Source organism: Podarcis bocagei (assembly GCF_964188305.1).
Source record: "Podarcis bocagei genome assembly, chromosome: 15".
Classification (NCBI taxonomy): domain Eukaryota; kingdom Metazoa; phylum Chordata; class Lepidosauria; order Squamata; family Lacertidae; genus Podarcis; species Podarcis bocagei.
In genome coordinates, this window is record NC_138141.1 from 32,770,043 (window position 1) to 32,787,838 (window position 17,796).

The window sequence follows — 17,796 nt, forward strand, 5'->3', positions numbered from 1 at the left end:
TCACAAATAAACAATCAGCTTTTATTGTTTGAATTATAAAACATGTCAGATTTTTGGCAAATATTTTACAATTTCATTCCTTCTTTTTTTCAACAGCCCGTGGAAGAGAGAGCCTTCTTTTCTTTTTTTTAGGTGATGGAGAATTGGGGGGGGGGAAGGGGGGAATAATGGAAATCAGAAGATGAAAATTTTGATGGACTTGCTTTAAAAGTAAAATAAAAAAGGAGGGGGAGGAATCTGACCCAAGTTCCCTCCCGCCAAATAAAAAAAAAATCCAATTTCACATTTAATTCCACTATCCAAAAGAGGCCATACGGGGTATAAAGCAGCAGGCGAAACTCAGCAAAGTTTGCTGTGAAACGCCGTCAGAAAGATGGGGTAGGGACCTTCACAGCTGTTCTTAGTAGGGTCGGTTGCGTTGATCGCTTCTGAAGTCATTTCTGGAAGAGAAAGAAAGGAGGTTTTTTTTCACCCAGAATACCTTCCTGTCCAGTGACTGCACCCTAGAACCAGCCACCTGGACCTGGCTGGCACCCTTGCAAGCAATAAAAGTCTGGACAGCTTCAGTGGGCCAGGTGTAAATTTGTGGCCAAGGCACCCTAAGCCAAGCCTGACCTTTCCAAAGAACTTCCCTTTTCTCATCTCCTTCCTCCGGCCTTTGACTCCTGAGATGTGCATTTCCAGGATCCAACCTATGCTTGTGGGTGTTGTATGTTTTAACTGCTTTAACTCTGAATTTTAAAACTGTTGCAACCCGCTCCAGGACCTGCTGGTGAAGGGCAGGTAACAAATCATCATGATCATCAGCATCTCCTGACCTGTGGCCTATCTAGACATAACACTTTTGTTTTTAAAACTGTTCATTTTACTGTGTCTACTTCTTTTTAAAGCTTGTTCATTTTTATCAGTAGCTTTTTCTATGAAAAACACTTGCTTTTTGGGGGTTGGTTGGTTTTACAATCAATCCCTCGTCTCAGCGAACTATGGGAAACTGGAGCTATGTAAGGGGGAATCAGGGGCCTCCTAACAGCTCTCAACACCTTTCAGAGACTACAACTCCCAGGATTCTTTGGGAGGGGGAAGCCCTGGCAGTTTAAAGTGGTATCGTAGTGCTTTAAATGTAGGGTGTGAATGTGGCCAAAGACGCAATGATGGGGAATACTGATTTGGGTAAATCCCAGATCTAACATGCCCTTTGGCCATTCTAATAAGTAAATAAATTCAGCACTGACCGGCCTCCCATTTTTCCGCCAAAGCCACCGCCTCTGCGGCCTCTGAATCCCCGGTCGCCTCCAAAGCCTCCCCGGCCCCGGAAGTCTGTGGGGGGGAAAGCAAGATGAGCAACACAAGGGAACACTTTCTCCAAGCTGTGGCATCCTGCCCCCACCCCATTTCTGGTGTTATGGTTTGCTTTGGGGTTGTTGTTTTTTACACACCTCCTCCTGATGGATGCCCATCATCCGGCCTGGGCTCATCGCACTGATTGCAGGAATTTCGACGGGCAAAATTCATATTGCCGCAGCTCCTGAAGGAAACAAGGAAACATGCGCTTTAGAAAGTGCTTTGGATTTTTTAGAGGGGGAGACTTGGAAATGCTAAATTGTGTTGTTGCGATTTTTGTATATTGCGTTTATTTTTATTACTTTTGTTTCCAGCCCTGTGACTGAAAACATATGAGGAGCAGACTACAAATACCATCAATAAAACAGAATGCAATAAAAATAATAGCCAGTGAGGTGTAGTGGTTAGAGTCCTGGCTGGGCTAGGACCTGGGAGACCAGGGTTGAAACTCGGCCATTAGGCCCACTGGGTGACCTTGGACCAGTCGCTCACTCTCAACCTAACCTGGACTCAGCCCCCAGCCAGTGGTTAGGGATGATGCAACTCTCGAGTTCAACAACATCTGGAGGGCCACAGATACCCTATGCTGCTCAGCTTGCATTGCAGCTTCCTATGTTCCAACATGGAAGAAGATGAAGCCTTTATTCAGATACAGGCCTAAGGATAGGAACTTACGGGTTGGGGCAAACCCAGTCGCCACTTTTGGGTTCTCCGCCTCGGCCCTGGAAGCCGCCGCCTCTTCCGAAGCCCCCTCCTCGGGAACCTGCCGTCACAAATACACTGCAGTTAAACCAAAGAAACACATGTGGGTAGGACTTAGCCAAAAAGCATCAGAATGGCCTCTGCTCCCTGCTTCAGAGAGAGGGACAGCCAAAAAGAGATTTGGGGGACAAAGTTGCTCCCACGCTCAGTCTCGAAATAACAGCACCTCTGGATCACATGGAAATATGACCGGGGAGGCGGTTCTGTTCCTACCTCGGCGACTGCCGCCACCACCTCCATTGCCTCCTCGCAGGAATTCAGGCCGTCTGGTTGCAAAGGAAACCCTGATAACGCTGCCGTTAAATTCCTTTCCTGCAAATAATAATAATAATATTTTTTAAAAAATTAAAAGGAAGGAAAGAAAAATCCACAGCTGCTCAGGCACAACAATGAAAAAGAAACCTTCCATCACAGATCCTAGGAGAGATGGCTAAAAGCTTGGTTACTTGCCTGAGGATATGTACTCCCTGTGCTCTCACCCCCTCCCAAAAAAAACCAGCTCCAAAAATCTGAGGCAGCTTTCCTCAACCTTTGGTTCCCAAATGTTGTGGGACTACAAATCCCACCATCCTTCGAACATGGGCAGTGCTGGCTGTGGATAATGTGAGATGTTGTACTATAAAGTTAAGCTAGTTGGTGCTTACAATAACCTTTGAGTCAGGAAAGGAGAGAGAGAGAGCAGGGCAAATAAACAGGCCACGAGTTCTCCAGATCCTGTTGTGAAAGAAGTCTCCAGTTCCCCCTCACTCTTGATCTTAGTTGTTTTAAGACTGCTGCATAAAAAGGAGGAGGGGAATCATGCACTGGCTACCAAGAGGAAGGCGGCCAGTCTTACCATCAAACCAGTCGATGGCTGCCTTAGCAGACGGTGGGTCATCAAAAGACACTGTCGCTTCGCCCTTTGGCTTCCCAGTATCCTTGTCCGTATAGAGGTTAATCATGAGTTTGCCAGTTTTCTTGTTAGTCTGGGAAGAAAAAAGAGAGAAAGGCCTGTCGTCACCCTCCATATAACAGAACTGCTGTGTCTGGCATTGTTGGTGGGGGACTAATGTGGGGCAGGACCCCACAGTGTTATGGTTCTGGCTTTCTCTGATCTTCTAGACATGGCAGATTAAGCCACAAACTATGTGACTGGTGCCCATGGCACTCTCTCAAATTTCCAAAATGTGCCACTGACCTAAGAAGGCTGTCACCTCCTGCTCTGGGGCACCAGCAACTAGAGAAAGGCTGTTGGGTGTAGAGGGGTGAATCCCCACCCACACATCAAATATATATCTGCAAACATGTAACAGCCATGTTTTTGCAATGGATGTGCACATTGGTACAAGCGAAAATTTTGAGCGGAGGCTAATAGGTGATGGGTCTCCACATGGACAGGATGTTGGATCACTAATCTTTTGGTCTTTTCACTCTAAGAACTTCCACTGGCAGAGATCCAGCAAGCAACTGCACCATCAAAAACGGAGGCCAAGTGACAGTGAAGGGGGGAAACCCAGACAGATTTGGGGAGTTGGTTAACAAGTGTTCATCACCACCAAGTCCTACAGGAACAAGAGTAACTTCTAGCTGAATCCATGAGAGTTAGGGAATGAAGTGGGAAGGTATAATTAACTTCTTGGACTCAAGACAGAAAAGCCAGCTGCTTTCCTACACCCACCATGCCAGTGACTTCCTGAGATTGTCAGAGACCAAATTCAGACAGCTAAGGCACCAACACCAAGGTGTTGTATGTAAAGAATAAGTCTGATGCCTGCCCTACAATTATGGACACCCACCAAGTCCAGCCTTAAGTATGCTCCAATCAGAAACCTGAAATGCCTCAGTTTTCCGATTGGTCATCCTTTTTAGGAGACGTACCTTGCTTTTATCCATTTGAGGATTTTGTTATGAACTACCACCTGCCTCAACGGCATCATCCCCACAATCTTACCAGGTTTCTCTGGTAAGTAGTTTTACTACATCACCCACCTTAATGACACCTATTTGCTTGAAATACTCCGCAACTTGATCTGTTGAAACGTCATCTCCCAGTCCTTGTACAAAGATGGTGTTGTTATCAGAGTTGTCAGACTCCGAATCTACATCACAGAGGAGCCAGAGTTATTTTAGAACCTGAAATAACTTCTGCAGGGGCCAAGCTAGAAGGAACAGATTTCCAAGACTACTCAAGTCAGAACAGTCACCACTGCATCTGAAAGGCTCATCGGCAACAGCCCACTATGGTATGGAAAGCTCTGCATGTATATGGGGAAGTTGTGTCAGAGAACTTAATCATTTTAAGTTTAGGAAATAGAATAGTAGAACGGTAGAGTCGGAAGGGAACCCAAGGGTCGTCTAGTCCAACCCCATGCAATGCATGAACCACAGCTGAAGAATCACTGTCAGGTGCCCATACAAAATCTGTTTTAAAGCTTCCAATGAAGGAGAGTCCACCACCCTCTGAGGGAGCTCATTCCACTGTCAAACAGCTCTTACCCTAAGAAAGTTCTTCCAATGTTTAGTCAGACACTCCTGTCATTTGAATCAGTTGGTTCAGATCCTACCCTCTAACAATTCGGGACCTGCTCTCGGACAGGAATGATCAAATTACTTTAATAGTGGCTGAATTTTTGAGTGCTGTCCATGCAGAAAGACTAGGCCATTATAAAGAGATTTAGAGGCTCTTAATTGATCGGTGAGGTGGTAGTGTTGTATTGCATTATTTATGCAAATTGATTTTATCTGGAGTTAAAGATCTGACTGGGACAAACTTTGTTATGTTGAGTTCGTATTTACACAATTTGTATACAGTGTTTGTTTGATAATGTGTGGTTTGCTATGCCTAATAAAGGATATTTCATTTCCTACCCTCTAGAGCAGCAGAAAACAGGATCGCTCCATCTTCCATGTGACAGCCTCTTACATCAGCTCTCAAGTCTTCTCTTCGCCAGGCTAAACATAAAGCACCTAAGAAGACTGGTGCACCTTCCCGTTGAAGAGGAAGACTGCTGTGTGCCACCCTTGAAAGTGAAGGAAATTACAGAAGGCTGTGGAGCTATATGCTGATGTGCTTACCTGTGTCTGGCTTCTGCCCATAATCCCTCTGACCTGAGAAATGGTTGAGAGAAAAACCAAAGGGTATTTTAGCCAAAAATACAACAACACCTGACGATACACAAACTGACAACGTAAATGAATTCTGAATTAATGAAAAGGTATATGCAACAACCCTTAAGCCGAGACAAGATTTAGAAGAGATGATTAAAAATGAAGGAAGGTGCATCCAAGAAGAAAACTGGTCACACTTTTTTTTTAAACCGAAGGTTGTGGCATCTGCCACCCAGTTTTATGGGGTGGGGGGTCATCTTGTGGGTCCTGGATGGCCATTCTCAAGTCGTGTGCCGCGACTGTTCTCTCATTGGTAGGTTTTGCTTAGCAGAATTTTGCATTACGCGCCACTAAGTGGCAAGGAAAGGAACAACAAAAAAATCCTTTCATGCAAATGGACAAAAGGAAGAGAAAAGAAACCGGAATCCTGGTTTTTAACTTTATTATTACGAGCAACTTTTTTCTTTTTCTTTTAAAGCACACGTACGCACCAGCCTCAGCTCAAAGAGGGAAAACAAAGAGAACAACAAAAAATAAAATGCTTCTAATGGAACATGGTATTTGGTGGCTTTTAAAGACTGTTATTTATTTATTTATTGGCCTTTTAATGTGGAATTTCCACTGAAATGTTTTATTTCCGATGCTCAGCACTTACCACCAAAATTTTTGAAGCCACCTCGGTCACCACCACTGTAGAGGAAAAATTGAAGAAGTGATTCCTTCTTTTAAAGTCTCTACACCCTGAGCCCAAGGGCTCAAAAGCCACACTTACTGAATGTTACCGTGCAGCTGCTGAATGCGTCCCCTAAGAACTGGCACACACTCCTTCAGCAAGAAATAACACATGCTCAGCTCCTGCTCTGGAGCTCTTGTTAGTCTCATTGATTAAGAGAATAGGGTAGGTATGCAGGTGTTCCCAGGCCCACTTCTGCAGCCCCAAATCCCAGCAGTAATTTGTAAGATGCCATTTACACCTGGGATGCGCTCAACAGGTGTGCATGTGAAGACCAGAGCTGCAGCCACCATCCCACTGGGTTTGTTTCTTGAGCTCTGTCCTAAACAAACCATGAGTTCTGTTCAGACCAAGGAGTTTATTTGCTGTGACTGGTTGATCATGGGGTTTTGTTTTGGGGCAGGGGTGTGTATATTTTTAATTGTGCACACGCTTGAGGGGAAAGGTCTGATCTGTCCTTTGCAGAAGTTTATGCACACTATATAGACAGCAGGTGCATGATAAAGAAATAAAGAATAATGCAGTTTTCTATTCACAAGGGCACAAGCCAGAGAGAATGCTTGAGTAATTGCAAAAAATGTGTGGGTGTGCATATGCATGAGCGGGGGTGGGGGAGAGAGGGGATGACTGTTTCTAGGCTAACAGCAGTTATTCTAGACTAGCAGTCACATTGTTTGACAAGGAAGACCTGGGCTTAAATCTCCATCAGTCATGAAGTTCACTCTCGGCCAAGCCTCCCTCTCAACCTAACCTTCTTCACAAGGTTGTTGTGAGGATACAAGAGGAGGAAGTTCTCTGTGCCATCCTGAACTCATGGCAGGAAGGGTGGGGTAAAATATACTCTGGCTCATTTTTTTAAAGGACAGCCTTTCACGAGTTTGGAGAAATGCCACCCTCTGGCTTCCAATAAAATCTGCATTCTTAACTGTGCAGCACAACATTTGGGTTAGGTTCGATATATAGGTTCAAAGCCCCAGCAGCCTATGAAGCTCACTCCGGGAACATGGGTCAGTCATTCTGTCTCAGGCTGAGGCTGCTCAGTATTTGTCAGCCTATCCTAACTCATAAGACTGATGTGAGGATAAAAAAAGGAGGGAGGGGAAGCTTGTAAACCACCCAGAGCGCATTGGAAGGGTGGGATAAAACAATGCAAATAAATAAATAATTCTGGTCCTAAACCCTAGGCCCAAAAATACATCCAGTTTTTAAACTCCAATCCAGGAGATGCTTCACACACACAAAAGGACTGACCTACAGTCATGAGCAGACTCATTCCTTATTTGGGAATTATTTTACATATGCGAAGGGAACAAGGGAACAAGCTTCAGAACGCCAACCTTTGCTCTCATTCAAGCCTCCCTGCATTGCAAGAATGACTCCAAGTCTTATAAACAGAGAGGTCACGTTTGGAACCAAACACAGGGCTGTCATATCAGTTTGGGAATGTTATGGCTGCCCCTCTCCAAGATCTGGAGGCTTTCTTTTGCTTTTTAAAAAACAGGATTCAGATTTTCAAATTGCTAAAAAAAATACGAGTATATCCAGATCCAAGTAAATGCAAAAAAAATTAATTGTTCTCAGTAAGAGATAATAAAGATTGGCTTCATTCACATCATACATTTAAAGCGCTGCAACTTCTCCAAAATAATTATGGGAGCTGTGGTTTGTCATGGGGGCTGCAAGTTGTTAAGAGTCCCCTATTCCCCTCCGAGAGCTACAATTCTCCCTTTTCACAGGGAGCTGTGGGAGGGGAAAACTGACCTCCTAACAACTCTCAGCCCCCTTAAGAAATTCCAGCTCCCAGAATTCTTTGGGGGAAGCCAGGACTGTTTAAACACATGTCTCATAGAGCTTTAAATGCATGGTGTGAATGTGGCCGAAAAGTCTAGAACGCCAGTGAGGTTTGCTGGACATCAGAGAAGGTTTATATTTAGAGATACTGACACACAACAGAAATTGTATCCAGTTATAGACGGTTATTTTAATAGTTGTGACCTACTGCACTCAGCTATGCCACGCACTCACCCACCCACCCAACTCCTCCACTCTGAACCTGAGCAAGCTACAGCCAAGCGCTTCTGAACCACTGCCCTTTCCTTTCTGTGTCACCAAAATACACTCTTCCTCTGCCCTCAAGTAGCAGCGCCTGGTTTCTGTCCAGCCGCACTTCGTAGCTTAAGCTCCCACAAGGGCTTGTCAAACACTTTAACCTGAGGCCCCGAGGGAGTGAGAAGGCAAAGCCCTCTTCCATCATCACCTTAAGTGGGGCTGGTGCCTTCTCACTTTCCACCCAAACAAGACTCCAACCAGTGGCAGTCCCATGGGGCCGCAAAGCACAACCAACGTTCCTTATCTCCTGACTGGTAGGGACCTATTTCACCAAGTGGCACACTATTTATTCTTATTTAAATTTAAACTGTAAGCCAGTACTTAACTCCGGAATTTGCAGGTAAAGGGATTCATCAGTGCATAATTTAAAGCAAGGTGTGTGTGTGTGGGGGGGGAGAGTCTGCCGCTGCTAGCATGAACAATGGTCAGGGATGATGGGAGCTGCAGTCCAGGAACATCTGCAAAGCTCCAGGTTCCCTGAGCCTGGTGGCCAGGAGATTCAGCTGCAGAGAAGGCAGGTGGAACACCAAAGGCCAGGGTGAAGGAACTGGTTCTGCCCAAGGGCCACATTCCCTCCAGGAGCAAAATGGCAGCGGTGGGCAGGGCAAAGGCAAAAGTGAGTGAAACAACAGGCGTACATTTTACCTTTGGACGGTACCTTTTGACACCAAGACCCCTCTCTATCCCCCACCCAGGCAAGCAAGAGTTCAGGGACACATTCCAGTCAGGCAAAAACATTCAAGGAGAGTATGATGCAGGGCTGGTGAAGGGGGTGGCCTGGGGAAGATGGGGTTTGGCTGAGGGAAAGGATGTGTTTTGGAAAGAGTCCTGTAACCCTAATCCTATTTCCTACACAAGCATCAATGGGCAACCTGAGCTTCGGCCTGTCACATCTCAACAGGCATGCTACCTCTCTCCATCATGGCCTGTCTAGATGCAAGCTTGCATTCCAGCAGCAGGGAACCCTTCTCAGCTAGAAAGCTGCACCCCTTCATGGACAACATCCCAGGGGCCACATGCTAATGGTAGCAAGCGTGGGAATAAGCAGCCATGAAAGAGAATGGGAGCAAGAAGGCTGTGGACCTCTGGGAAACAGGGTACCTTCCAGCCACATTAAAGCCAGACATTTCTACACACACAAACCTCTCTTCATCCCTCACCAAAGCATGAATATTCACCACAATTTAAAGGACACATTCCAGCCAAGGGAAAGCATTAGAGGTGTGTATGGAGTGGAGCTACTGAGAGGTCTCAGGTTTCCCCACATATATTCCAATCTCTTTGGAAGAGCAGCCACCACTGCAAATCTTGTTTAGCAATGTGGAAACATTTATTGCCCATCACTGGCTTCACACAAACTGCTTCATGAGGCGGCTTCCAGCACTGTAGATATAGCCTGCACTGTCTTGAAGTTGCCATGTGACAAGCCTGCTTTTATTAGACTCTGCTCTGGTAAGAAACTGGCCACAGATAGCCAGCCACACAGACAAGCAGAGAATCCCTTCTGTCTGGGCAGGAAAGCCAGTATATCCCTGCCTGCCGTAAATACTCCACAGAGCTCACGGAGCTTCATCAAGCTGGAAATCAACCATCCTAAGTTGGGTTTGAGAATCTTAGCTGCTAACATAATTTAAGGGAATGCTTGCTAATCATGAACAATAGTAAACTATTAATTATATTTTCAGTATCGCTTGACATCATGCTGTCTTTAATAGTCAGAATTGCTTGACTAAATCATGCTGATATAGCCTTAAGAACACAACAGCCAGGGCTTGTATGCTCAACTTTAAGTCATTTCCCTAAGGAAGAGTGTTCATCCATTTGGCTTGCTGAGGTGTAAAATGGGGAGAAAAGCTGGCATGACATTATGAACTGGGCCTGGGGGAAACCAGGCACCCAATCCCAGCTTAGGCCCAAGCTTATGGGTGTCTCAGCTCAATGCCCACCAGGGTCGCCAACTGAACAGAAAAAAACCTAGTTCAACTTGTTCCGGTGGCCGTAGCCTTGCTGGGGTTTTCAGGACTTGCACAATTACAACTGTGGGGCAATGCTTACTGACCTCACCCCAGAGCGCTCACTGTCCATGCATGGGGGCAGGGGCGGAAAACAGACATAGGTTCCCCATGTGACTTTAAACCTGGCACGATCAAGGTCACACTTTAGATTGCTGACCCACAAATACTGTGGGCAATGGGGCTGGCAAGGAAGAATGGCAGGGTAAGGCCAGGGACCCTGACTAGAGTCATTTAAGTCATAAATGCCTGAACAGGGCTTATAACAGCTGTTTGACAGTTTTCTCATGGTACAATCAGGCCAAGGTGCTGTTAAAAGGTGAAGGACCTGTCAGCTGAGAAGAATCATTGCCCGCCTCCCTTGTTAAAATGAACCATCAAGTGTAGCCGAATTCTTTGCTGAAAGTATGGCTGGATCCTACTGGTCAACAGGCACTGGTGGTGTCTCATGATACCCCGTTATTTTATCTTGCAGAAAGAGATTCCATTTCTACATTGGAGAATCTTGGTTTGTATGCTATTCACACCAATTCTGTCCAGTTTTCAGGCAGTACCCATCACAGGGTGCTTGAAGAAGAAAAAAATCCACTGCCTTCAAATCTCAAAGGCTCAAAGGTTTTTGCGTGAGCATCCACTCAAGCAAGCCTGAAAAATAGTGGGAGAGGCAGCCACATACAACCTCTGCAGCTACTAGAGTAAAAATCCTTTACCTTAAGCCCAACATCGGACCTCTGCTGTCAGAATCGAACCTGCTTCCACCTCCTCGGGGCCCACCATAGCCTCTGTTGTCTTCGCCATACCTACTCTTCTCACGACGATCATCTGAAGAATTACAAAGCAGTTACTGTGGACTGATAGACAAGAGGCGTCTCCTAACAACTAGGCAACCTTAATGAACTACAGCTCCCAGAATTCTTTGGGGGAAGCCATGATGGTATCATAGTGCTTTAAATGTATGGTGTAAATGTGGCCTAAGTGACCCTGGAGGATTATAGGCTACCGAAGCATGTGATGCTGCTTTCGTTAAACATTTCTGGGCAGGCTGTGCAAGGCTTACCTTGCATGTTCTGGCCATAGCTTTCCTTCTGCTGGGATTGGTAGGACGGCTGGTTCTGGCCATACGATCCTGGCGGCTGCCCGTAGTTGGACTTCTGGTTGTAGGAGCCTTGCTGTGGCCCTAAATCGTGCTGCTGGTCATAGGAGCCTCGGTTTTGGCTGTAACCTGATTGCTGGTCGTACGAGCTTTGCTGCTGTCCCTGCTGGCTGTAGCCCGACGGCTGGTCAAACTGCTTCGGCTGCTGGCTGTAACCGGACAGTTGGTCATAGGACCCTGGTGGCTGACTGTAACCTGAGGGCTGGTTATATGAACCTGGCTGCTGCCCATAGTTGGACTTCTGGTCGTAGGAAGTCCTGTTGCTGAAGCAGAGGAGAAAACTGATGAAGAAGCATGACCGAAATGTGCAGAAGTTTCGTCGGCTTATTGACAATTCATATGCAGGACAGAGTTCCAAGGCAGTCAAGACAAAGGCAACTCAGATCATTATAGCACACTTTTTTGGCATCTGGAGCACAGGAAGCTGCTCAATACAGTCACAGCACTGGCTCATCTAGCCCACTGCTGTGTACCGTGAAATGCAGCCCCTCTCCAGGGCTTGAGACAGAGAGTCTTTAGCTACCCTACCTAGAGATTCTGGGGATTGAACCTGGGACATTCTGCACATAGAGCAGATGCCCTGTCACTGAACTACAATGCAGGAACCACTGCTGAAGAATCACTGTCAGATGATCATCCAACCTCTGCTTAAAAATCTCCAATTTCTATCAGCCCAATTTCAACCAACCCCATCAAGACTAATTCCTGGACGGCCACAATCATCTCTTCTTATATCGTAACGACAAGCAGAATCCCAGCTTAACTCACCCAGCCAATAATCTACACCAGCAATTTTTGCCCCCCGAAACTGGCAGAGAACAATAGAGATTTCATTGCAGGCATATAAATTGGCCCAGCAAAAGCCTAAGAAAGCCAGAATTAATCTGAATCCCCCCTTTCCCCCCAATCAGGATGCCAATGCAATCTTTCTACAAGTTTTCACTGCTTCACAACACAGAGAACTTTACAGCAGTTGTAGCTGGAGGATGTTAGTAGTTAAATTAGTGACATACTTTTATCAGGTTCAGGCAAAACAAGTCAGTCTCCTTACCTGCCTGATGGCTCTTTCTGCTGCCCCTGACTGCCGTAAGACTCCTGGCTGTAAGAGCTCTGGTTCTGATTTTCATAGCCCCCATATCCTTGCTGGCCGCTCTGCCCGTAACCTGAAGATCCAACAGGGAACGCTTTAGGTAAACGGTTGCCCCTGAACAGTGCACACGTACAAAAATGTCAGCATGCTCAGCCAAACCTGTCTGGGTCTGTCCATAGTTTCCTTGATAGCCTCCATAACTTTGCCCATAAGAGGAGCTCTCCCCACTCTGCTCATAGCCAGGATAGCCCTGCAATTGAACAGGAAGAGGGCAAAAGAGAAGTCAGGCCACAGACATTTGTGGAGACCAGGGAAGTAAACCAAGACAGCCACTACAGCGGTATGCTTTGGGCAGGGAAACCTGGGTTTAAATTCCCCGATTAGCCACAAGGCACAGTGGGTGGCCTTGGGCTAGTCACAGGCCCCCTGCCTAACCTACCATACAGCGTTGCTGTTATTTATTAGGTTTTATATAACTTAGAAGCCAAAATAGGCTTCTAAGCAGCTGTGAAGATTAAATGGGTATCCCACTTTATTTTTTTTAAGGGTTTAGATTTTCCAAATAATTGTATCCTACTTACCCCTCACTCACTGGCTTCACCATTTTGTTTTGCTGTTTGCTTTATTATATTGCAAGGTACAAATCTTCTTCATGCCATTTTGGCAGAAGGGCTGAGGTGTGCCAACAACCCTAGCTATGTGCACGCAAAAGAGGGATATAAATGTGATTGTGACATCAATCAGTCCCAGGTTGAGGAGGCTGAACAGGGAAAGCTATAGACTACCTCTGTTCTTGTGGCTCAAGAAAAAGAACCCTCTGAAGTCTGGAGTAGCTGGCAGCACCAATCCGCCAACCAATTATCACAGGAGCAGAGAACCTTCAGGACCTCTCCCAGGCCTCCACAGGCTGTTCTGGCCAAGCCATGCCCATATGCCCTATATCTGACATTGCATGTGATGTGAGGTGCATGGCAGCTTAGTTGCCTGGATAAATTATACATCAGGAGAATCAGCCTTATAGTACACTGATACAGATTCAACGCTGGCCTGGAAGGACTTTCCACTCTACGAAATGTAAAGGTAAAGAACCCCTGGATGGTTAAGTCCAGTCGAATTCAACTATGGGATGCAGCGCTCATCTCCACTTTCAGGTCAAGGTCATTTGTCCGCAGTTTTTCTGGGTCATGTGGCCAGCATGACTAAACCGCTTCTGGTGCATGGGACACCATGACGAGTGCCAGAGCACACGGAAACACCGTTGACCTTCCCACTGAAGTGGTACCTATTTATCTACTTGCACTGGTATGATTTCGAACTTCTAGGTTGGCAGGAACTGGGTCAGAGCAACAGGAGCTCACCCCATCGCATGGATTTGAACTGCCAACTTTACGATTGGCAAGCCCAAGAGGCTCAGTGGTTTAGACCACAGCGCCACCCGTGTCTCTCCACTCTACCATTACCACTCTACTATAACATGAGGAATAACTCATGATAGAGTGAGATCGTGCTTGCTTTTAATGGCAAGCACTCTATCAATCCACATGTATATTTTCTGCAGTCTAAATCTCAAATGGGCTCTTTCTTTTGTATCTTATTAGTCACACTTGATCGTTCTTCCCACAAAGTTCACTCAAATACCAGCTGTCTATCTCTCTCAAGAGGACCAAGAAAAACGTTGATTACACCATGATCCTGTCATAAAAAAATTGATGCTGTGATTTATTTTTTAAAGCAGCACAAAAGTGGTCATTTTGCTCACCTGTGGTGCCTGTCCATAGCTTTGATTTCCTTGATTGCTATATCCTGTGTAGCTGGAAGAGAAGGTGGCAGATAAGTGTTATTTCCACACAGCACCTCCCTAGGGGCAAAAAGAAGAATTCACATCTATCTGAGCATCCTGCAGCATCTTTAAGAGCAGTTCTTTGTTGCAGCTTAAGCTTTTGTGAACTAAAGCCAACTTCTGGCACACAAACATTATCCACAGAACATGAAGTTTAGGGAAGGGCACAAACTGTTCTTGCAGAGACCTAACTGTGTTCTTGTTGACCAGCAGAAAGTATAGAAACCAGTGACTCTGGAAATCCCTAGTGATGCCTTCTAGCCAGACGTGGCACACGGTCTGGCACTTTGTTCTCTTTGGAAAAAACATATGCACCTGGGCTCTTTAGAGCAGCCTTCTCCAACTTGGTGCCTCCATATGTTTTTGGCTGCAACCCCCATGATCTCCAGTCACCAAAGCTGCATCATGCTGGGGCAGATGGGGGTTGTAATCCAAAACATCTGAAGGGCACCAGGGGAAGGAGAAAGCTCTAGAGGAATTACTGAGTTCCTTTTATAGCACATCAATAAGTGCTAATTTCCCACTGGACCAACTTCGCATCAGAAGTAATTTGCAAAGAACGCCTTCACTTAAGACATCACTTCAGCACAGACTTATCTCTCCAATTTGTACAGCTTTAGGCATTTGAAACCAGACCAGCGGTCTGGCTTATTTTTGCAATTCAATCTGTACCATATGTAGATATTTTTTTTCACATTAAGGAAGGGCCGTAGTTCAGTGGTAGAGCGTTTGCTTTGAATGCGGGAGGTCCTAAGTTTACTCCCCAGCATCTCCAGGTAAGCGTGGGAAATATTCCTGCCTGAAACCCAGGAGAGCCACTGCGAATCAATGTAGATAATGCAGAACTAGATGGACCAATGGTATGGCTCAGTTTGGCAGCTTCCTATGTTGCAATAAAACAAACCTTGTTTAGACATATACGCACACACTTTGTGACTAGAGCTGAATTTTAACCACAGCAGTTGAGGCTACTTTATAGATCACCACTTTAATTGTGCCATCCAAATGAAAAGTTTGAATTTGGGGGGCCATCCAGTCATTTTAATCAATACAGTACTGTTAGTATATAAAACCCTTAACAGCTTGGAACCAGCTTACTTGAAAGACTGCCTTACCCCAATTGTGCCCGTTCAAGGAGCTTCAAAATGTGAAATGGCACTTTCACAAATTCCACAAAATGTTAGTTACACGCTTGCAAGGAATCTATCCTTTTAGCATGACACCTACTCTCTGAAACTTCGAGCCTCTTATTATTAGGTAGGCATCACTGCTGTACAGTGGAACCTCGGTTTAAGAACAGTCCTGTTTACTAGCTCCACAAAACTGGAAGTAGTGTTCCGATTTGTGAACTTTACCCCGGTCTACAAACGGAAACAGAACAGTGGAAGGGCACCGGTGGTGAGAGGCCTCATTAGGGAAAGCACATCTCAGTTGAAGAACAGATTTGGTTTAAGAACAGACTTCAGGAACGGATTCAGTTTGTAAACTGAGGTACCACTGTACTGCTTTTGAAGCCTGCTAAGCCCTTTTTTTGTTTAGGCAAACCTATCCAGGTGAGCAATTTTATGACATATTTTTGTTTCTAAACTGTTGGTTTTATCTATACAGTATTTGATAAAAGTTATTATGTCCACTTGTTTTTAAAGTTTGATTTTACCAATATTTTCTTATGAATGTTTTATACTGTTTTTATGTAAACCGCTTAGAGGTTTTTCTGATTAAGTGATATCTAAATCTTGTTAAATAAAGTACTGTAAAATAATACAGCACCGGGCAGGAGAGAAAGGGATATAAGGGACAGGTATTTGTACTTGTTTCCCTGTGAGGAAGTACACAAGCTGTTCTTTTTACCTGGTTGGGAGAGCGGGACAGGGAGGCTAAATGGTAACACTGAGCAAAAGGGAGGGTGGCAGAAATGGCTTGGACATAAACTGTAACTCTGCATGTGGGAATTTGAATGGAGGAAAACGATTCCAAAAGAGAGAGGCAGAATGGTAACTACCAACCTTCCAAAAAGCCTCAAGAAGATAACAACATATTACACAACATGGGGGTTCTTGTGTTTTTCTCCACAGGTTTAAGCCCTATATGGTATCATCATTAGATTTGCATACCTTTGTTGCTGATCTCCAGAATGGCTGAAACTTCCAGAATCTTAAAGGAACAAAAACAAAAATAAATTCCAAGTAGGCACTTATATAAGAAATGAACTTTTCAGCCAAAAATTATGATGAACTGGTTATTTGTGATGAGGAGCTCAATGATTTATTTTACATAACGAAAGCTGGCACAACCTCTTAAGAAGTCCTCTGTTCAGATGATTTCAGGCTCTCTTGCAGGGAGGCATGTGTGTTACAATGCTGCTCGTCTGCTTTTAGAAGCAGGGCATCACATCCATACCATACATTAAAGCACACTGTGTTCCCCAAAGAAGCATGGGTACTCCCACAGAGCTACAATTCCCAGTGCCTTTGAACTACAGTTCCCAGGAGTCTATAGGAGAAGCCATGTGTTTTAACTTTATGATATGACTGTGACTAGGGACTTCTAAATTGTATCAGAGCAAGGCTGCCAATACCAGGAAAAACTGCCCGAGCTACATGCAAATGAAAATTAACATTCAGGTTTAATGGGATCTTCTCCTAGAACCCCAAAAGCCACCAAATACAGTCAAGTGTGAAAGACAAACATGTAGAATTAAAGAATCCAGAGTCTAGGGCATTGTTCTGAGTACAAGAACTATTCCACACAGCTGAGTGAAGGTTTTGGCCTCTAGCTTTCTGTCTGCTCCACCACTACCCTTTTTTCATATATGGCAGGGCTGGGTAATATCTGGTTTTCAGTATCGCAATATATCACCAGCTAAACATCACAATATATCACAATATCTGAAATAAGGATGGAACTATGTAGAGGCGAACACGTGGCAATAGTCTCCAAAACTTTGCAAGAGGTGGGAGAAGGTGTGAAGGGGAAGCAAAAAGTAGCAGGGAATGACCGGATCTCAAAGCAGGTGTAGCTTTCCTTCTGCCAAGAATGGAAAGAGGGGTGTGGATGGCTGAATGCTCACTGGCAAAGGACCATCATGGAGTCATATTGGATTTGTAGGAGTGACAGTAACTCTGTTCCCTGCTCCATTACAACCTGATAATGGGAAGAAAGTCTAAAAGAGGCCCAGCCTTATTGCAAGAATAGTTCCCTGTATGTGTTTTTAAGAGAGACTAGGAGAGACCCTCCTTTAAAGCCAGTCTTAGATAAATATCCCAGTCCACAAACCCTCACACGCAGCTGCAGTCCTGCACAGAACGGAAGATGAAAATCCCAGCATGTTCATCTGTGGAAAAGATTTTTGGTGCTGGGGTTGAAAGGTTGGGGGACACAAGATAGAGGAAGTTCAGATGTGAGACCAAAGTTCACAGCGCTTGACAATCATTGCCTTAAGTATTTGTTTTTTCGATCCTCTGTTAGAGATGTCAGCAACTGGAGATGAACAATTGAGAAGACAGGTGGGTACTTGTGCTGAGCATGATTTCAGACACGGTGAATGAGGTGTGCAGTATCTACAACTATAAATAACTCATCTTGGATATCATTTGCTATTTAATATAGGTGCATGGCTAGCCATGGTGAACAGCCACAGAAGCCTCTTAAAGATGCTTGTGCCCAGCA

The 17,796-nt window shown here is 45.1% G+C and overlaps 1 protein-coding gene across 3 annotated transcripts in view; it reads right to left on the bottom strand.

The window, feature by feature from the left end:
- TAF15 (TATA-box binding protein associated factor 15) overlaps positions 1-17,796 on the bottom strand; it is a 19,431-nt gene continuing 1,635 nt past the window's right edge. The window contains exons 2-16 of one of the 3 annotated variants that reach the window (XM_081173096.1): positions 16,242-16,281; positions 14,047-14,098; positions 12,447-12,537; positions 12,249-12,360; positions 11,102-11,460; positions 10,755-10,866; positions 5,846-5,880; positions 5,158-5,190; positions 4,072-4,181; positions 2,939-3,068; positions 2,317-2,415; positions 2,017-2,104; positions 1,437-1,525; positions 1,233-1,317; positions 1-440 (exon numbers count right to left, since the gene is read on the bottom strand). In XM_081173096.1, coding sequence (XP_081029222.1) covers positions 401-440; positions 1,233-1,317; positions 1,437-1,525; positions 2,017-2,104; positions 2,317-2,415; positions 2,939-3,068; positions 4,072-4,181; positions 5,158-5,190; positions 5,846-5,880; positions 10,755-10,866; positions 11,102-11,460; positions 12,249-12,360; positions 12,447-12,537; positions 14,047-14,098; positions 16,242-16,281 — 1,475 coding nt within the window. In that variant the 3' untranslated portion in view covers positions 1-400. Of the gene's footprint in view, positions 441-1,232; positions 1,318-1,436; positions 1,526-2,016; positions 2,105-2,316; positions 2,416-2,938; positions 3,069-4,071; positions 4,182-5,157; positions 5,191-5,845; positions 5,881-10,754; positions 10,867-11,101; positions 11,461-12,248; positions 12,402-12,446; positions 12,538-14,046; positions 14,146-16,241; positions 16,282-17,796 lie in introns of all 3 variants that reach the window. The other 2 variants (XM_081173097.1, XM_081173098.1) reach the window with 2 other exon arrangements.